Here is a 22,252-nt window from a genome sequence, read left to right on the forward strand (position 1 = left end):
TTCCAGTGGTGGAAGGAAAAGAGTTCACAAAATACAAACATAAAGTTACGTAAAATGAGACATAGGAGTACAAATACAGTTATTTAAGATGGACAAGTGCACAAGCACGACAGACAAAGCTACACATCCTGCATAGACAGGCCCTGTGTGGGAGCCAGACTTTGTCTTTGGCGTTTTTCTTTTAAATTGTGTTACTCCTGGAATTTCCCTTTCTTGTGCTCTCTATTTTTATTAATACAAATATCCAACTTAATATGCTTCCATATTGTGCACAGGATCATCCTAGATATAGGAACACACAGGCCAAAAGAGTTACCTGGTGAGAAGAGCACATCCTTCAGCTGTAGCGGCTTATTCCCAAATGCCTCAGCCGGCCCATCACCTATGAGAGAAAAAAAATACAATCAATAAATACACAAAACCTTTTTGGGACGGAGGAGCTTCCTTTTAGTTTATAACGACCAGTGTTGTGCAAGTTCACACCTCACACGAACTCACCCAAAGTTCAGTTCACACAGATTAAAATGAATAAATTTATGTTCATAGTTTACCATTTCAACTTTGAACTTGTTCATGTTCAGTTCATTTTGTATTTTTAAGGAGTGAGAATAAATTACCCATGAGTTCAATTTTGCATGCCTTAAATTAGGCTATTAATTAATAATAATAATAATTCTTTGCATTTATATAGTGCTTTTCTCACTACTCAAAGTGCTCAAATACTGTGTTCTTGAATAAAATACAATAATTATGAAGACTTTTTCATTTAAATGCACTTTATTGAGTTATACCCAGCAACAAACACGTATAACCATATATGTTAATATCCTCCCGGTCAAAAAAGAAATTAAATAGATGCAAGTATACATATACATTACCGCTCTGTCTCCAACCGTGTGACACAAATGGTGATGGTGGAACCAGAGTGTAGATGAACTAACCGATTACACTGCCGGTCAAAATTCACGTCAAATATTGCATGTCCAATGGGGAAAAAATATAAAGTGGCTTCGCAAAGTACAACGTTGTCCTAAAAGCGAAAGCAGAGCTTCACCGCATGCTCGTGTCAGCACAAGCAGGCAGACACAGACAGCGCCAATTTGATTTCATTTTATTTTTTCTGAATACAAATTAATGGCAAAAAATTTGTACGAAATAAATATTTGTAAAAATCCACTATTTGTGCTTATCTGAATACCGTATTCAGATTCGGCTCCACCCCTGCATTACAGGGTAAAGCAAAACGTTAAATTTGGACCTAAACCAGATCCACACTGAATGAGCTCACGTTCAAGTTCTTCACTTGCAAATATGTTACGTTAAGTTCATCATTCTTAGAAAAATTAGCTTGTTCAATGAACGCGCTCTTTTGAACTAGTTCATGCACAACACTTATAACGACTATTTATTCTTAGGCAATTCTGTCAATTTGGACAAACAGATGACTTCTAACATGTGCATATCAAATAACAGCAGATGCTCTAAAAATACAGAAAACACTCAAATGCAGTATCACTTTATTCTTACCAATGTGGCCTTCTTCAGAGGAAGAGTAGCCAGAAGAGTTTCCAAGGGCATCTCCGCCCAAGGACGAGTATGGCTTTGTATTGATATTCCATGCTTTTCTTTGATCAGAAGACGCCAAATCTTGAGTTTCTGCGATGGTAAATTCAAAAGATTAGGAAGAAATGGCAATCAGAATTTGGAAAAAGTGTGTGGTGGAGTGATTATAAGGAGACAGTAATTAATTATAATTCTTTACATTTATACACTGCTTTTCTCACTACTCAAAGTACTTTATATAGTGAGTGGGGAGCGACTTCAACCACCGCTAATGTGTAGCATCCACCTGGATGATGTGATGGCAGCCATTTTTACGCCATTACACTCAGGAGTCCCCGTGGACTATGATGTTTGGTGATGACATTGTGATCTGTAGCGATAGTAGGGAGCAGGTTGAGGAGACCCTAGCGAGGTAGAGATATGCTCTAGAGAGGTGATGAATGAAGTTCAGTAGGAACAAGACAGAATACATGTGTGTAAATGAGAGGGAGGTCAGTGGAATGGTGAGGATACAAGGAGTAGAGTTGATGAAGGTGGATGAGTTTAAATACTTGGGATCAACAGTACAGAGTAATGGGGACTGTGGAAGAGAAGTGAAAAAGAGAGTGCAGGCAGGGTGGAATGGGTGGAGAAGAGTGTCAGGAGTGATTTGTGACAGATAGAAATCAGCAACAGTGAAAGGGAAGGTCTACAGGACGGTAGTGAGACCAGCTATGTTATATGGGTTGGAGACGGTGGCACTGACCAGAAAGCAGGAGACAGAGCTGGAGGTGGCAGAGTTAAAGATGACAAGATTTGCATTGGGTGTGACGAGGATGGATAGGATTAGAAATGAGGACATTAGAGGGTCTGTATTATTCTGAATGTTCTGATTTACTTACACTACAAAAGGTCTACTGGCTATGTTAAATGGGTTGGAGACAGTGGCACTGACCAGAAAACAGGAGAAAGAGCTGGAGATAGCAGAGTTAAAGATGATTGGGTATGATGAGGGTGGACAGGATTAGAAATGAGGACATTAGAGGGTCAGCTCAAGTTGGACGGTTGAGAGACAAAGTCAGAGAGGCGAGATTGCGCTGATTTGGACATGTACAGAGGAGAGAGGATGGGTATATTGGGAGAAGGGTGCTAAGAATAGAGCTGCCAGGTAAGGGAAAAGAGGAAGGCCTAAGTGAAGGTTCATGGATGTGGTGAGAGAGGACAGGCAGGTGATGGTGTAACAGAACAAGATGCAGAGGACAGAAAGATATGGAAGAAGATGATCCACTGTGGCAACCCCTAACGGGAGCAGCCGAAAGAAGAACACGACGACACTCATCACACATTAACTATTAGATGGTGAAGTGATGAGAGTGACAATTAGAGACAGGGGATGATTGGTGTTTGCAGAATAATTAGACCAAACTCTTTATGAAGGATGCTTCATGACCACAGAGGGTCAGGGCCTCGGTTTTACGTCTCATCCAATGGATGATTCCATTTTGTATCACACGGTGTCCCTCCCCATCACTGCACTGGGACACTGGGATTCACATTCAGACCATAGGGACTGGCCTCACTAACACCTCTTCCAGCAACAACCCCAGCTTTTCCTAGATGGTCTCATATCCAAGTACACTGCAAAATATCCATCCAGCCATTCTCTAGCTTCCTTTAATGAATTCTTAGTTGTGGTGTGGAAGGTCATCTCATCAGCACCAGGTGCCAACCTGAAGGGAGTGCTAATTTTCTAGAACAAGAGAGACAGGATGATAGAAAAGGTCCTACTGCCTTTTGTCCAGCAGGTGGCACCACAATGGGAGTACAGTACGTTGCAGACTCCAGTCATCAGCTTTCAATGTGGCTAAGTGCATGAGGGTAACCCAAATGAGCGCATTCCTAATGTCTAGTGGGAGACCTTCACACACACACACATACAGAGTACCCAAGGCGGGTGTTTAATCCCAAATAAAGGAATCAACAGGCTGTGCCCATCACATCACATACCCCAGTACGTTTTGTTTACAGTTGACTCCTCCAGGGGTTCGCTGTTGTAGGTGGTCAATGACTCAGCGGAGTAGGTGCTGCTCCCGTACCGCGGGGTGGGTGTCGTGCGTCTGCTTGTAGACTTCCTTTTAAAGATTCTGTCAATACAAATTTTGTGCACAGATTATAAGGGGGGCAGTCTCATTTCAGAATGCTAAAACAATCCCACCCTCTACAGTCGTGCAGAAAAAGTAACCTCCCCCTCTTTTAATTCTAAGCTTTCGAACAGCAGGACTTAACTAGCAATTGACTTGTCCTTGGCAGATCCCAAAATTAGACAAATCCACCGTCAACTTACCAACAACTCTAAACGTTGCCATTAATTATTCAGAAAATAAACAAACATGCACAAGTAGCAAGTGCAACCTTACTGCTTCCAGGTCAGTTAAAAAGTCGTTCAAGTCAGGCGTTGTTAACAGTGGCAATGTGAGGCGGGGGCTTCTGGGGCTTTAGCCCATAATCTCAAGCATTCATCCCCCTGACCAAACAGAATCCTCCCCCTTACCTTTCTAGCTCCTGATTTTCGACTGCCCAGCCCTTGCTCAGTCCATTTAGTATTTGGATTGCAATAACTTTATGGGGGACCCCCCTTCACACTCATCGACAACGGTTTTCCATCCAACTATTATAATTAGGTATTGGCTTTAGTGGGGCATGGGGCAAAGACTCTAATAAGTGCTGAAGTTAATTATCAATAGTAAGTGGTAGAGAATTTAGAGTTGATGGCTAATTGAGCATTTGTGGGGAGGTGGAAGGAAAACCCACACAGACAAAGGATGGACTTGCAAAGCCAACACAGACAACAGCAGGGCACGGCATTTGAACCCCCGGATGCTGGATCTGTGAACCACAGCACTCTTTGAGGTGCTACCATCTCTGTACAGAAGAAAATCTGCAGCATTGAGAGCTGACTGACGATGACGGATTCTGATGCATGAACTGTTACTTATTCCCACTCTTCTCCTGTTTCTACTTTGCCCACTTGTTTAATTACTTCTGGTTAAGGTTCTGCTTATTGAAAAGTTTGGATTCAGGGCAGTTGTCTGGTATAAATGGGCCCAGGGGCCTCACACAAAATGGATGGTGTTAAAGCCAATACAAATACAGTGGTGTGAAAAACTATTTGCCCCCTTCCTGATTTCTTATTCTTTTGCATGTTTGTCACACAAAATGTTTCTGATCATCAAACACATTTAACCATTAGTCAAATATAACACAAGTAAACACAAAATGCAGTTTTTAAATGATGGTGTTTATTATTTAGGGAGAAAAAAAATCCAAACCTACATGGCCCTGTGTGAAAAAGTAATTGCCCCCTTATTAAAAAATAACCTAACTGTGGTGTATCACACCTGAGTTCAATTTCCGTAGCCACCCCCAGGCCTGATTACTGCCACACCTGTTTCAATCAAGAAATCACTTAAATCGGAGCTGCCTGACACAGAGAAGTAGACCAAAAGCACCTCAAAAGCTAGACATCGTGCAAGATCCAAAGAAATTCAGGAACAAATGAGAAACAGAAGTAATTGAGATCTATCAGTCTGGTAAAGGTTATAAAGCCATTTCTAAAGCTTTGGGACTCCAGTGAACCACAGTGAGAGCCATTATCCACAAATGGCAAAAAACATGGAACAGTGGTGAACCTTCCCAGGAGTGGCTGGCCGACCAAAATTACCCCAAGAGCGCAGAAACGACTCATCCGAGAGGTCACAAAAGACCCCAGGACAACGTCTAAAGAACTGCAGGCCTCACTTGCCTCAATAGAAGGTCAGTGTTCACGACTCCACCATAAGAAAGAGACTGGGCAAAAACGGCCTGCATGGCAGATTTCCAAGACGCAAACCACTGTTAAGCAAAAAGAACATTAGGGCTCGTCTCAATTTTGCTAAGAAACATCTCAATGATTGCCAAGACTTTTGGGAAAATACCTTGTGGACTGATGAGTCAAAAGTTGAACTTTTTGGAAGGCAAATGTCCCGTTACATCTGACGTAAAAGGAACACAGCATTTCAGAAAAAGAACATTATACCAACAGTAAAATATGGTGGTGGTAGTGTGATGGTCTGGGGTTGTTTTGCTGCTTCAGGACCTGGAAGGCTTGCTGTGATAGATGGAACCATGAATTCTACTGTCTACCAAAAAATCCTGAAGGAGAATGTCCGGCCATCTGTTCGTCAACTCAAGCTGAAGCGATCTTGGGTGCTGCAACAGGACAATGACCCAAAACACACCAGCAAATCCACCTCTGAATGGCTGAAGAAAAACAAAATGAAGACTTTGGAGTGGCCTAGTCAAAGTCCTGACCTGAATCCAATTGAGATGCTATGGCATGACCTTAAAAAGGCGGTTCATGCTAGAAAACCCTCAAATAAAGCTGAATTACCACAATTTTGCAAAGATGAGTGGGCCAAAATTCCTCCAGAGCGCTGTAAAAGACTCATTGCAAGTTATCGCAAACGCTTGATTGCAGTTATTGCTGCTAAGGGTGGCCCAACCAGTTATTAGGTTCAGGGGGCAATTACTTTTTCACACAGGGCCATGTAGGTTTGGATTTTTTTTTTCTCCCTAAATAATAAAAACCACCATTTACAAACTGCATTTTGTGTTTACTTGTGTTATATTTGACTAATGGTTAAATGTGTTTGATGATCAGAAACATTTTGTGTGACAAACATGCAAAAGAATAAGAAATCAGGAAGGGGGCAAATAGTTTTTCACACCACTGTAGGTGCTGCATATCGTTTAAGTCCCCAGAAATGCTGGAAACGACCTTATCTGGTGCAATCAAACAAATATTAGAGGTCAGCCTGGCTTTACCCAAACAGTATGAATGAAGGATTTTGGTGTGAATTATCAGCCCAGATGGGCAGAATGTCATCCTTCTGTTTGGCCAACTAAGGAGAACAGTAAGTGCCTTGATATATTTTAAACTGGGGAGTGATAAATGTGAGCTTCCTATAGTGCTATCTGATGCAATTGAGTTATACAGCATATGCGCCTCTTACACATCTAGTAAGAACATATTGGCAAAGGCACTTGGGGAAAAAAAGGGAACATTATAACTGCTGTATGTAAGATAAAAAACCCAATATGAGGTTGTATGATAAGCTGTGATAAGAGTTCAAACTGCTGGCTCCATGTCTCAAAACCTCTTCTTTGTGGTATCTAATCTTCACCATTCTTAACCTCAGTAGTCTTTTTTTATTCTATTTGCTGGTCACCAATTTTTTTTTTTTTTTTTGTTCATACATCCATTTTCTAAAACAGATACAGTGGAACCTCGGGTCACGACCGTAATTCGTTCCAAAACTCTGGTCGCAACCCGATTTGGTTATGTTTTCTCTACATTCATAATGGCTAACACAGTACAACACCCTAGTACTACAGTTATGTTCCAAAGTAATTTCCCCCATAGGATTGAATGTAAATACAGTTAATCCGTTCCAGACTTTATGAACTGTATGTAAATATAATTTTTTAAAGATTTTTAAGCACAAAAATAGTTAATTATACCACAGAATGCACAGCGGAATAGTAAACTAAATGTAAAAACATTGAATAACACTGGGAGAGTTCACGCTATAGCCTTACAAATCGCTCGCTGTAAACACTTTTTTTTAATGAGTTTTAAGCACAGGGAAAAAATAATGAACATTTGAAAAATCCTTAATTTATACAAAAACTAACCATAAACAACCAAGAAAACTAACCTTGCATGAGTCGAGTTCTAGCATGAAGGAAGTGAGCAGGAAGCTGAGTGGAGAAGAGATTACAGTTTTGAGGTAAAGTTCCTCTGCACGATGCACGTCTGAACGAGAACAATGTACTGTACAGGGAGAGACTAAATACGTACGTAAATCACCGGCATGTATGAACAGGAAAGGAACCGAAATAGTGCGCAAAGAGTTCACAGCGAATGCACAGGGAGAGACGACTGAACACGTGCGTAAAGCATCGGCATGTACGAACCGGAAGGGAAACGAAATAGAGCACAAAGAGTTCACAGCGAATGCAGAGGGAGAGACTGAACACGTGCGGAAATCATCGGCGTGTACGAACCGGAAAGGGAAACGAAATAGAGCACAAAGAGTTCACAGCAAATGCACAGGGAGAGACTGAACACGTGCGGAAATCATCGGCGTGTACGAACCGGAAGGGAAACGAAAGAGCACAAAGAGTTCACAGCGAATGCACAGGGAGAGACGACTGAACACGTGCGGAAATCATCGGCGTGTACGAACCGGAAGGGAAACGAAAGAGCACAAAGAGTTCACAGCGAATGCACAGGGAGAGACGACTGAACACGTGTGGAAATCATCGGCGTGTACGAACCGGAAAGGGAAACGAAATAGAGCACAAAGAGTTCACAGCAAATGCACAGGGAGAGACTGAACACGTGCGGAAATCATCGGCGTGTATGAACCGGAAGGGAAACGAAAGAGCACAAAGAGTTCACAGCGAATGCACAGGGAGAGACGACTGAACACGTGCGGAAATCATCGGCGTGTACGAACCGGAAGGGAAACGAAAGAGCACAAAGAGTTCACAGCGAATGCACAGGGAGAGACTGAACACGTGCGGAAATCATCGGCGTGTACGAACCAGAAGGGAAAATGGCTTGTTCGTCACCCGAGTGTGTGGTCGTGAACAGATGCAAAAGTTTGGCAAACTTTTTGGTCGTAACCTGATTTGTACGTGTTCCGAGACATTCGTGACACGAGGTTCCACTGTATTTCCATTTATGGGGTCCTGGGAGCTGGATCAAGGTAAAGGCAAGCACTGGCCCACCACAGGGTGGCCTCACATTTGGACTCATGTTCACTCATAAAGGAGAAATGTACTGTTGGCAAATAACGAAACATAACATAACGTAACGGAACGTAATGTAACGTAACATAACGAAACATAACGTAACATAATGTAATGTAATATAACATAACCTACTGAAATTAAATTCAATGTAACGTAACATAATATTTTGAACAAGTAACTAAACAGGATGTTCAATAATTATATTTTACCACGCCTAGTGCAGCAGCAACAATAACAAGAAAAACGAAAAACTAAAGAAAACACCAAATTACAACAAATTGAAAATATGAATATATGTTAGAAAATAAAAAAAATTAAGTCCAATATGAATATATGTTAGAAAATGAAACGCAATGCAAGTCCAATTTCCTATTTACAAACCATCACGGAATCCTCCTGAAACAGAACTATGAATTATAACTCCCGATGTATATAATACAAACAAACAAATAACCGAAAGCCTGGAAACAACAAACCGTTTTGAATTGAATATAGTCCTTATGGCTGTCAACACAGAAGAACATTCCTATTTATTAAAGAAATGTATGATCAAGTGGCTGGCCGAGTTTCTCTCCAAACGGTTAAACATACGAGGGACATTCCAAAAGTCTCCACACTTTTTTTTAACTCTATTTATTAAGAATTTCAATGCTTGGGAGGCAGCCATCGGGTTCAGAGGTGAGTAAAATATGGCAAGATATGGGGTTGGAACAGAGCACTGACGCGTCTTTCCTTCTTTCAACAGACCCGCATAAGATTAACGACCCAGATTTTTCCCTATCTTTATCATTTCTGGCTCCTTCTGATGATGTGACTCCTGATGCAGCCTTCACTTCCGACTCCCAAAGATGATGTCACTTCCGTCAAGCTCTGATGACGTCACTTCCATCTGCCTGTGATGATGTTATTTCTACTTCCACAACCATTCTGTTTTCATTTCAGTTGTCAAATGTTTTTTGAATATTTTGATCCTATTATGAGCTTCTGTCTCGTCATTTTGTGACACCATTACTATTTAGTGTATGTGGGCCTAGACGTTGACTGCTTTCAGCTGGGAGAAGGGCAACACCACCATGGCATCTCAGATTTCAAGCAACCTGAGAGTTGTGTGCTACCAGGAGATGGGCACTACTCATGTGGTGATGACTTGGAGTCAGAAGCTCTTAGAAGTTCTCAAGCAAAAATCACCACCTGCTGGAGATAAGAAGTACCAGGGTGTGACCTTTCATCCCCCCAGAGCCTGCAAGTGCTTATACATTGACCGGCTGCCAGAAGATGGGTAGCACCCATTTGTACTCTGAAGAGTGGTGAACACCTTCTGTTGGAAATTTGCAGCACTTGGTGTAACCTATCAGTCAGTGCTTGTGGGCTACTGCCCTGTGAACTACAGAGGAATACTCCTCACATGGTGATCGCCATGTAGTATAAAGACGAGAAGTGCTCAGCTTGCCCTGCACAAGCTCTGGTTAACAGCTGCCTGTATGTTGGCAGCACTAATAGATGATCTCTCACTCCTGGGAGATGTGAAGTGTTTGTGTGTTACTTGCATGCTGCCAGGAAACGGCCAACACTCACGTGGTGAACTTGCGTCTTGTGGAGCTAATAAGCAAGCAGAGAATTTCTTCTGCTGTGAGACAAGCAGCACTCTGGATGGACCACTTAGTCACAGAATCCAGTTAAATTAGGATGGTCTCCATCCATCACGCATCTGTTTACATTTTTTTGCAAACATTTTTTTTAAATAAAATATTGAACAAAGTACAAAACAAGTCAAAGGAGTTTAAACAGTCAATACATCTCAAAACATCTCAGCGCTTCTTATCACATGGTTTGCCACGTCTTCTTATTGACTGAATGGAAAAGTTGCTCAAGCTCTTTGGTGCTGCGCTTTATTGGTTTCAGTCCTACTTATCAGATCTTTCTTGACTTGTTCTCACAGGTAATAAAAAATCTCGCTCTGTCCAAGTATGCCATGGTGTTCATCAGGGTTTTGTCAGGGGCCTATTCTGGGCATATCATCAGAAAATGAGGTTTGGGTTTTCAGTGCTATGCAGATGACACTCAGGGGTTAGAAGCATATGCTGCACCCACCACATGATGAACCACCTGGATTGGAATCCGAGTGCAGCGGGTGACACCTCAGCACCACACTGGAATAGTGCAAGTTTTTTTTTTATGGTGACCGGTATGTCAATCCCGTAACCAACCCCCAAGTTTTGCCTGTAAATTGGAGGACCTGCTTGCAGATTAACATCATACCCAAGACAAAGCAATTGCAGGTTAAGGGTTTTGCTCAGGGGCTCAACGGAGTAGAGTCACAACCTTCCAAATGCCGATGCAGATCCCTAGCCTCAGAGCCACAGTTGCTTCCAAAAAGAACAAAGCTATGGATGCAACACAATTTTTTAATTTAAACTGAGGTTATTTAAATCTACACTTCTATACATAAACTTAACCATTTTAGTTATCTATTTAGTAATTAATACATAATTTGCCAGTCTCCTCACTCACTCACTCACTCACTCAATCACTCACTCACGTTCGTCCGAAGCCAAATGCGCAGTCGCCTTCTGGGTACGTCGCATTCTGCGCATGTCCAAAGCCGAATGCGCCGTCACCTTCTGCACACGTCGCCTTCTGCGCATGTCCGAAGCCGAATGCGCCGTCACCTTCTGCACACGTCGCCTTCTGCGCATGTCCGAAGCCGAATGCGCAGTTGCCTTCTGCACATCTGCCCGAAAAACCTTACAAGACCAACATCGCGGCAGGAGGTGGATTTACGGACGCAAAAATTCAAAGAGAAAGGCGACTTCGATTAAAGCTCTAGAGGCCTGAAAGGTGATTTCGACTACAGCTCAAGGCCTAATTACGCATTCATTCAATACACCTATATCAGGTTTGTGGTGCTTATACTTATTATATATTATACTATTCCACTCATGCCTGTTTCATCTTACGTTGTCGAAACCGGGCTCTTTGTCTAGTTTAGTAATAATTAGGTATCCACCTACCATCTATGCTCATGACCTCTAGATATGAGGTGTCACACACGTGTGCATAGGAGGCAGCTAAAGGGCTCAAAAGAAAGTAATTCCTGGTTGGACTGGAGGGTGGCAGACTGCACTGATCCTTTCTCTTTCTTCCCCGTAGACCAAATGTTGGAAATTCCACCTGGGCCCTATGATATTACTTCATGGCCCAACCCAGATGACATCTCTTCTGGCTGTACCCCAGGTGACATAATTTCCGGTTCCACCCCACTGCACAACAATTTTTTTTGAAAAGTCTTGCTTCCTGAAAAGTTTGACAAAACTGAAATGGTAGGTGATGGGTAAATTTTCATTTGATATTTGTGATCAGTGCCCAATAATCTATAAGAAACACCCAATAGTGTTCAAGAAGCAAAAACTTTGTTGTGCAGAGTTATATCACTTCTGGTTCCACCCCAGACGACGTTACTTCTGGTTTGAAGCCAAGATTATGTCACTTCCGTTTCCACCCCCAGAAGACGTCACTTCTGGTTCCACCCCAGATAAGTCACTTTTGGTTCCACCCCAGATGAAGTCACTTTCCGGTTCCAAATCCAGATGATGTCACTTCCAGTTCCACCCCAGAAGACATCAATTCCGGGTCCAAACCCCAGATGACATAATTTCCCCCCCTTTCGCCATAAAAACCGCCTTGTCTGTACCATAACCTCAGTTCTGTTTTGGACTCTTGACTGTAAAGACTTTTTCTCAACAAATCTTCAGATTTTCAGCCACTTTCCAATTATACGGGAGGATGACCCCAAACCTTTTTATGTGTCAAGGCTTTTTATTACCACAGAGGCAAAATCAAAAAGTAAAGGCAATTTGAAAATGACACGGTAACCGCAAAGTATAAAAGCTGACGCAATACAACACGTTTGGGTAGTTCAGACATGTGCAGCACAGTGCTCTGCTGTTAGTCTTGATGAAGCCAGGGTCAAATGAACATGGACACTGCACTGCACCATTATTGAGCAACGCACCACAGTGAGATCTCTTTAGGCAGAAGGAATGAAATCTACCGAAAGTCACCAAAGGATATTGGCTCTGTTCGGAAGTGACAACGGCAGGAGTTTATCCATCCATCCATCCATTTTCCAACCCGCTGAATCCGAACACAGGGTCACGGGGGTCTGCTGGAGCCAATCCCAGCCAACACAGGGCACAAGGCAGGGAACCAATCCTGGGCAGGGTGCCAACCCACCGCAGCAGGAGTTTATGAATGAGTATAAAGGTTTAAAATGGGGCAAACAAATGTAACTGACGAACCTCGATCTGGTCGACTATCAGCACACATTGACTTTCATCAGAGGAAAATGATGAATTACGTTGTCCGCTGTTGTTGCACATTTGGATCTCAGCAATGGATCTACACATGCTATAGTGCATGATTACTCGGGGTACCATAAAGTTTGCACAAGTTGGGTGCCCAAAAGTTAATCCTTTGACAAATTGTCAGTGGGTTTCACTCTCTCTGTCCAAAGAAATCTCACTACGGCGCTTTGTATGTCTGTTGTGACGAGCCATGGCCAAACATAACCGCTGAAGAAACAGAATTGTACAAGGAAAATTAGAATAAGAAGAAGAATATAACATGATGAGGTGGGTTGTCATAACTTCACCCATGACGGCTGATGCGAGCAGACAAGCGAACAAGAAATATATCTTTATCTTGACAAAATTATACTAAAAATCTGTGATAAAAAGTATCACTTCCAGTTGACTTTTACAGTCACAAGCTAATCAAGGACTTTGATAAATGGTGCGACTCAAACCACCTACACCTGAACACCAGCAAAACCAAGGAGCTGGTGGTGGATTTTATGAGGACCAGGCCCCTCATGGACCCCGTGATCATCAGAGGCGACTGTGTGCAGAGGGTGCAGACCTATAAATACCTGGGAGTTCAGTTGGATGATAAATTGGATTGGACTGCCAATACTGATTCTCTGTGTAAGAGAGGACAGAGGTGACTATACTTTCTTAGAAGGCTGGCGTCCTTCAACATCTGCAATAAGATGCTGGAGACATTCTATCAGACGGTTGTGGCGAGCGCCCTCTTCTATGCGGTGGTGTGCTGGGGAGGCACCATAAAGAAGAAGGATGCCTCACTCTTGAATTTAATATTGTTTCTGCTGCTGGAGTATGTGAATTTCCCCTTGGGATTAATTAAGTATCTATCTGTTGATCTGTCTATCTAAGTCTATTGCCTCTCAGGTTGCCAGGCCATAGGTCTTGGCGTGTGTAGATGTTTGTCCAGATGTTTGCTTGAGAACAAGGGCAGTCCTACCCTGTCTGTACCCCCTCCTTGCTGCACACAGGTACCCTGACAGGGTCGCAGTTCCGCAATCCAATGGGTGTCCAAGCTGGGATGCCTCCAGTGGACTACTGCCACCTAATGTATGGAGGATGGAACTGCCCCTGGGCATCTGGCTTCCGTACCATCCATTTTGACACGAGGTCACGCCGTAGTCAAATCGGGATGCCCCATGGCAATCACATAGGGTTTGCTCGCTTGCTACCCCAACACTATGTCACTCTCACTGGCTCCTCTATTACACCAGATTGTTAATGTGTAAATGGTGTCTTGTGTCTTCTAGAGTTTAACTACCAGACAGGGTTTTTTTTTTAAGCTATGAGTGACTAACCTAAATATGCGGCACGCTCACTGATGTAAGCGCTAGAAAAGAGAAAATTCTCCTCACGCATTAATTTGAAGGCCGAGCAGCTGAGAGGTGCTAATTACTGTTATCAGCTCGGCGAGACACTGAAGACAGCAAAATAACAAGCTTCCCTTACAGTCCTCCTCCTTAACTGAAGTATTCTATAAAGCGCTGTGTGACCACAAGGGGATGCCACTGAGCCCTAAACCATATTCACAGTGTCACCCAACACAACTCCGACTTCAAATAAAAGGTTTTTAATTATTGCAGAGAATAAAGATCATCCACAACACACAAGCAGAATCAGAGATTCTGCTCCTCCTGTTGAGTGTCGCCTGCTGCCTCCCAACTCCGACTCCCCGAGGACAGGCAGAGCAGCTCCTTTTATCTCAGACCCCAGGAGTACCTCCGGTGCTGGGTCACGGCCCGTGGGTCAGACTGCAGTCCCACGAAGTTAGGATTGTAAAACCCCTACGGCTCCCCCTAGTGGCGCCTACAGAAACAACAACAGGTTGTGTACTCCGGGACTCCAGTTCCCAGCATGCCCTGTGGGTATCCGAATGGGTGACCATAGCTGAGGGATGCTGCCATATAGCGTACTCGGGGGAGAAAATATTCAGCAGACAACACGGGGTAAAGGCCCCTGCTCAACCGTTTTTGGGAAGCCAAGCCTATGAGTGCCATCCATTACAGCTGGGATCAGGAAGTGACTTGAATTCCAGACCGCCTCATCCTGCAGTGGATAGTGATTTTAGGGGTCGGGGCCTGGAAACATTTATAAAATACTAGTACACTGGAACATATAAGAGGCCACTGACTCACTGGGCTGTATACATCAATAAAACCAATAACAATGGACAGATGTGTTTCCCTACAAAAACATTCAAATTTCCCATCTGGTTAGTCAGTTGAAGTGAAAATCGTTATTTTTTTTTTTCTTCTCCCATTTTTATTTTTCTAGAGTTGCAGCCTCAATTACTTTTTTCTTTATTCACATAAAAGCACTTGAAGGCTGCAGCCTGACTGTCTTCAGATGTTTTCACTCCGATCGCCGGACAATCGGCCAAATAGAAAGCTGAAGCCACACGGGTCAGTGGGTCACGGAGTGCAGGAGTCGTGTGAAAACCTGCACTGACAAGGAGTGCACCACAAATTGATTCCTGTTGATTCAACGCAGTCGGTGTAAGATCTCACATTTAGGAATCTATTCTGGAACCTGTGAAATCAACACTTTTGAAGTAGTTTCATTTGTCGCCCACTTAAAGCTTAAGAAGATAACGATCTTTAACCTGCTTAACAGCTAATCCAATGTTTGGGGCAAAGCTGTTTTTAGAGTCTCACCGGCTGTAAGACGTGAATCGGCTCTGGATGGGCACCCACACCGGGCCATTTGGAAACTGGCCTTCACGTATCCAGCACACCTCTGGGATTGTGGGAGGAAAACCAGAACATCCAGAGGAAAAAAAGTCCTACTTGTGGTGCTCCGGACCTCCCCCTTTCCTTGATCAGACAGGCCCTGCTTTTCTTTGCTGGACTGTCACTTCCCCATCACTTTACATCAAGTCCAGTTTTATTAAATCCTTCTAAATCATTGTGGTGGAGGTGCAAGTCCAAGAAGCCGTCATGTTTTTCTGCCCCCTCCTTTTATAGGGGCATGGGGCATGACGTTAAGCCAATATAGAAAACAGGAAACAGCAGGGGAATGGAGGGGGGTGGGAGGTAGACTGGCAAGAAAGAAAGAAAGAAAGAAAGAAAGAAAGAAAGAAAGAAAGAAAGAAAGAAAGAAAGAAAGAAAGAAAGAAAGAAAGAAAGAAAGAAAGAAAGAAAGAAAGAAAGAAAGAAAGAAAGAAAACTTGCAACCCTTGAATTATTATTAAGTGCCTTTCATAACAACAGCAGCATTTAAAAGTCACAAAAATGAACAAAACAGAAAGGAAACAACTTATGTAGCAGGAAATGAGGCAGCGAGCCTGGCAGACTTGCCTGGTACTGTACCAGCCGTCTGAGAGGCGTTCACACTGTTTAGGCAAACAGAAGCCTGCGACCGGTATCTGCTCATCAGTTCTATCAACGTGCTCTCCTGTTTTATATAGCAATGTTCATAAGAAAACACTCCATGATGTCATTTAATAGAATGCAACTTACGTAAATCAGCCACTGAACTATTTTTTTCCGGCCTACTGTACTAAATCTATCTATCTATCTATCTATCTATCTATCTATCTATCTATCTATCTATCTATCTATCTATCTATCTATCTATCTATCTATCTATCTATCTATCTATCTATCTATCTATCTATCTATCTATCTATCTATCTATCTATCTATCTATCTATCTATCTATCTATCTATCTATCTATCTATCTATCTATCTACAAGCCTCCGAAACATAGACGGCAAGTTAAATCGAATTTGCTACGCGGACATGAAAATATTCAGTAGGTTTAATTCATAAAGGGACCCTGGTACCTATTAGCTCTAGGGTCTCCAACACGTCGCTCGCCAAGTACTTTCCAAGTAGCTCGCCAAAGGGTTAATAAATCCTACATAAATTTGAAAACTTGATTAGTCAAATTAGGGGTGGGCGATCTAAAAATCATATCACGATCCACAATCTGAATCGCAATCTATCTTTTCAATGTGGCATACACTTAAGAGAGTATCCGGACTCAAACTCATCAAGACCTAGGTAACACTTTATTTTAAATATCAAACAAAGTTGAATTCTATTGTTCTCTCATTCGCTAGCTAAGCGGAGTTAAGGAACACGCCCCGAAGCTGGTAAGTGAGTGAGGAAGGCCCCTCCGCTTGGTCCGCTGCGTCCCACTCGGATTCGCGCTAATAAATCGGTACTGCAAGTGAACTATGATACTTAGTGAAATGAGAGAAGTCGCAAAATCAACTGGAATGTTCAAGCAAATTATAGAAAAAAGACCTGATGTAAATCTGTTAAGTAGTTCTCTCGTGAAAAGCGGACAGACATACAGACAGACAGACATTGGATTTTATACGTTATATATTAGTAAAACTTCAAAGTAATGTGCAGTTAAAGTCTCAACAGCATTCTTAGCATTTCTGTACAGCCTGATAACTATAAGAATCTTCATCAAGCAGCTCTGAAAATGTCTGCTTTGTTTGGGTCTCCATAGCTCTGTGAGTCTGACGTGAATGTCATGAAATCAAAGTTCAGAACAAGACGGACAGACGAACACTGAAATGACTCCATCAGAGTGATGGCTACGCTCCATCACACACCTGCCTCTCTTGTTGAGTCATCTGAGTAACTAAACAACACATCACACATGCAACTGGACCTGTGAATAAAGTGACACAGTGACATGGGACAAAATGACAAATGAAGAAGTCAGATCTGTGGATTTGGAATTGCATTGTTTTGTTTTGACAGCTTTCATGTTTTAATTCAATAGTGTGAGATACACTAGAAAATGCATACAGACATACAAAATACACCTGCAGGTGAACTAAATATTTTTCGTGATGTTTTAATGCAAAATGTGAGTTGTGGACACCGACATTTTGTAAATGTTCAGGCAAAACAAGCTTATTCAGTTTGTTTGGGTTGAAATAAGCAATGAGAATAAACGTTAGAAAACATGAGGAGCTCTCGGCCATTTTCATTTTGTAAAAGTAGCTCTCAGGGGAAAAAAGTTGGAGACCCCTGCATTAGCTGCATTATAAAACAAAAAATCTTGAAAAATGTATAAAATATGCTTCACTTTAATAAGTAATTTCATGTGGCACGGCAATAGACACCAAGGCTGTTAAGAAATAGTTGACTTGAAAAATGACAGACCTTTCCATTAAGATGGACCTCTTCTTATATAATACACTACCGTGGCTGTCTGTTTGTCTGTCCAGGATTTTAAATAATCTGTAGCTCGCAAACCGTTTGACCGATTGACCTGATATTTGGTACACATATATTCCGTGACGTCTACTATTTGCTTTCTAGGTGATGATTGATTCTTTTTATTGTTATTTTATTTTATTGTAGAATCAACTCTCGTAGCGGGCAGCAGGGCGGCCGTGCAGTGCATGCATACGGGCGCCATTCTTACCCCTACCACCTTCGCCGTCACTTGCCCTATCTCTTCATATCTTGAATCATTCTTGAGGCAGATTGAAGACATTAAGGAAAACGTTCTAAGTAATTGAAACAAAAACACTGACTTAATCAGTTTTAACGCCAGGGCTGCCCTTTGTCACCGATTCTGTTCGTAACTTTTATGGACAGAATTTCTAGGCGCAGCCAGGGCATTGAGGGGGTCCGGTTTGGTGGGCTCAGGATTGGGTCACTGCTTTTTGCAGATGATGTTGTCCTGTTTGCTTCATCAGGCTGTGATCTTCAGCTCTCTCTGGATCGGTTCGCAGCCGAGTCTGAAGCGGCTGGGATGGGAATCAGCACCTACAAATCTGAGACCATGGTCCTCAGCCGGAAAAGGGTGAAGTGCCCTCTCAGGGTTGGTAGCGAGATCCTGCCCCAAGTGGAGGAGTTCAAAGATATCTCAGGGTCTTGTTCACGAGTGAGGGAAGAATGGAGCGTGAGATCGACAGGCGGATCAGTGCGGTGTCCGCAGTGATGCGGGCTCTGCATCGGTCTGTCGTGGTGAAAAAGGAGCTGAGCCGCAAGGCGAAGCTCTCAATTTACCAGTCGATCTATGTTCCTACCCTCACCTATGGTCATGAGCTATGGGTAGTGACCGAAAGAATGAGATCGCGAATACAAGCGGCTGAAATGAGTTTCCTCTGCAGGGTGTCTGGGCTCTCCCTTAAAGATAGGGTGAGAAGCTCAGTCATCCGGGAGGGACTCAGAGTAGAGCCGCTGCTCCTCCGCATCGAGAGGAGTCAGATGAGGTGGCTCGGGCATCTGATCAGGATGCCTCCTGGACGCCTCCCTGGTGAGGTGTTCCGGGCAAGTCTAACCGGGAGGAGGCCCCGGGGAAGACCCAGGGCACGCTGGAGGGACTATGTCTCTCGACTGGCCTGGGAATGCCTTGGGATTCTCCCGGAAGAGCTAGAAGAAGTGGCCGGGGAGAGGGAAGTCTGGGCATCTCTGCTCAAGCTGCTGCCCCCGCGACCCGACCTCAGATAAGCGGAAGAGGATGGATGGATGGATGGATGAAAAGATGCCAATGGAAGAAGAGAAGAAGTGGGCCGTCAGGGTGGAGAACAGAAGAGCTGCTCAGGAAACAGCAAGCGCATCAACCTCTGAGCAAACGAATGGTAAACATACAGAGAAAGAGGAGGAAAACTAGGAATGCTCAAGTCAAGTGGATTCACTGCATGTTGTCATGCAGTGCGCCATTACTGGTGTTTTATATTTTGTGACCCAGGGGAGAGTCAAGTTCCTGAGCGTTGCAGGCTTTCTGTTGCTTACACGACCTCATCATTATGCACAATTTCTACTGCTGACATCGAGTTTGTTTTTAAGGGAGTACTCACTTGACAGGAATTTCCCGGTAGGTCACTTGGCTCCCCGCGACAGAACCTGCTGAGCTGCTGCTGCCCCCATCATCTTCGTTGTGATGGTACCCGCCGATGGCTAGCCGCTGGCTACGGCGGGAGGTCATGGTCGATTCCGAGTTTGACCGATGGCCTTGCCCTGCTGTCTCCGTTCAGTCCGCAGGTCTCTACAACGAAAATCACACAGCGCGTCAATGACATGAAGCATCTGGCTATCGGCCAATACTCTGAGAACAAACACACAAACCGAAACCTTTCAAGCAAAGAGGTGAACTTTGAGTGTAACAATCATGGGACTGTCTGGGATTCAGTAGCTGGAATGATCCAAGGAAGGAGATAAATTACCAGAACTTTATTTTATGGTGTGCCCAGATTTTACACAAAATAACATACCAACACTCTGAAACCCTCTCATCCAATTCAAGGATGGTAGGGGAAAGAGCCCACCCCAGCAGCACTGGCATCACATGAGAAATTACGCATCATCTTATTAATAATAAGTTACATTTATTGAGCACCTTTTACAAACCCAAAGTTGCTTTACATACAGAGTGAAAAAAAAAATTACACAGATGATAAAAGTTTGTAGAAGAGGAAAGGTTTCAGTCGAGATTTAAAAGTGCAGAAAGAGGAGCAAAGTCGGAGAGACTGAGGAAGAGAGCTCCAGAGTTGAGGTGCCATAGCAGTGAAGGAGCTGCCTGTCCTCCCAAGATGGATAGTCTGGTGTGTGGGACAGTAAGGAGATAACTGTGCGAGGACCTGAGAGAGCGACAAGGAGTGTAAGGAGCTGAGTGAGGTAGACAGGGGCAAGGTTATGTAGGGAAGCAGAATCTTGAATTTAATCCTCAATGGCACTGGTAACCAGTGGAGCTGGGAGAGAACATGGGAGATGTGAGCAGAACGCTTTGTGTGGATGAGGACTCTGGCTGGGGAGTTCTGAATGTACTGGAGCTTCTGTACAGATTCTGCAGGAAGGCCAATGAAGAGTGAATTACAGTAATCAGTACGAGACATTAGGAAACAATGAACCAGAGTTGGAGCATCAGATAAGGACAGAAATGGACGGAAGCGGGCAATGTGAAATGAAATTTTGGAAAGAGACCTAATGTGTAGCTCAAAGTTAAGTGATGGATCAAACAAAACATCAAGATTTCTGACAACGGGAGGGTCCGTGTACTTTTTGGTATTTGAAATTTCATTTCAGAAAATATCATTTAAAAAAGAAAAAGAGACACTTATTTGATATTCAACTTAAAAGGGAAGAATGAAAAACGCAAAACAATTACTTTTTTCCTTTTCTTCTTTTGCACATCAGAAAAGAAAAATGCAAGAAACGAGAGCGAGAAAAGGGTTCCGTGTACTTTTTGGTATTTGAAATTTCATTTTAGAAGCAAAAACGGAAAAACGAAAATGAAAGGAATTTTCAGATTTTGATTTTTGATCAAAGAATGAAATGAGGGAAAATAAGGTATTTTTTAATTCTGTGGTAACAAATAGCAGTCATAAACTTAAAATTACACATACTTTTCTCGATTTATTTGTGAATCAAATAATGAAAGTGTTATAGCTCAGAAACAACAAAACAGACGCATTTTCATTGTGTGAAACCGGAGGTCTTCTTCTGCGCGATTTTTGACGACACGTGCAAACAGTCCTCCTCCTCACAACACACCGACGGCCTTGAAGGTACACTGCATGGCATCACCAGAGGATGGACCATCACGTTGTTTTTTTGGAACAGTAAAAGAGTGACACTCCGGGACGAGGATATGACTGCAGAAAAACTGAGTCGCATCTTTCAGGTAAAAATACAAGCTTTGCAAACTTTGCTTCATTGATGTAGCAGTTCATTTATGAACGTTAATGTTGTTACTTACTGTGAAGCAGCTAACATTTGGTGATTTCATTTATTAACAGTAAGTCTGGCAATTTTTATAGTGCTAGCATTCTGAATGTGTGTAATTGTGTGAATGGTTGCTCATTGACAAGTGTAACACATGTTAAGAAAGCTTTCTGTAAATCACGTTGCTTTCCTAACATGTGTTACACTTGTGTGCACTGTTAATACTCGAAACGATTACTAGCATACAACAACAACAACAACATTTATTTATATAGCACATTTTCATACAAAAAGTAGCTCAAAGTGCTTTACATAATGAAGAAAAGAAGAATAAAAGACAAATAAGAAATTAAAATAAGACAACCTTAGTTAACATAAAAAGGAGTAAGGTCCGATGGCCAGGGTGGACAGAAAAAACAAAAAAAAACTCCAGAAGGCTGGAGAAAAAAATAAAATCTGTAGGGGTTCCAGGCCACGAGACCGCCCAGTCCCCTTTGGGCATTCTACCTAACATAAATGAAATAGTCCTCTTTGTAGTTAGGGTTCTCACGGAGTCACTTGATGCTGATGGTTATACAGACTTCTGGCTTTTAATCCATCCATCATTGTTGGAACATCATGGTGCTTTGGGTAGATGGTGGTGGCACAAGCCACCACCAATAGGACACCGGAAAAGGAAACAGAAGAGAGAGTAGGGGTTAGTACAAATTTTGAATGAATAGTTATTATAATGAATTGGATATACAGAGTGTCAGGATTAAATTACAGTGAAGTTATGAGAAGGCCATGTTAAAGTAATGTGTTTTCAGTAGTTTTTTAAAGTGCTCCAC

At 42.8% G+C, this 22,252-nt stretch overlaps 1 protein-coding gene across 1 annotated transcript in view; it reads right to left on the bottom strand.

Moving 5' to 3' along the window:
• Positions 1 to 22,252, bottom strand: part of sun2 (Sad1 and UNC84 domain containing 2) — a 97,683-nt gene that overhangs the window by 45,341 nt on the left and 30,090 nt on the right. The window contains exons 2-5 of the mRNA XM_051934433.1: positions 19,559 to 19,746; positions 3,550 to 3,686; positions 1,528 to 1,656; positions 317 to 382 (exon numbers count right to left, since the gene is read on the bottom strand). Coding sequence (XP_051790393.1) covers positions 317 to 382; positions 1,528 to 1,656; positions 3,550 to 3,686; positions 19,559 to 19,686 — 460 coding nt within the window. The 5' untranslated portion in view covers positions 19,687 to 19,746. The remainder of the gene's footprint in view (positions 1 to 316; positions 383 to 1,527; positions 1,657 to 3,549; positions 3,687 to 19,558; positions 19,747 to 22,252) is intronic.

The sequence above is a fragment of the Erpetoichthys calabaricus genome, chromosome 12 (assembly GCF_900747795.2).
Source record: "Erpetoichthys calabaricus chromosome 12, fErpCal1.3, whole genome shotgun sequence".
In the NCBI taxonomy this organism is placed as follows: Eukaryota; Metazoa; Chordata; class Cladistia; order Polypteriformes; family Polypteridae; genus Erpetoichthys; species Erpetoichthys calabaricus.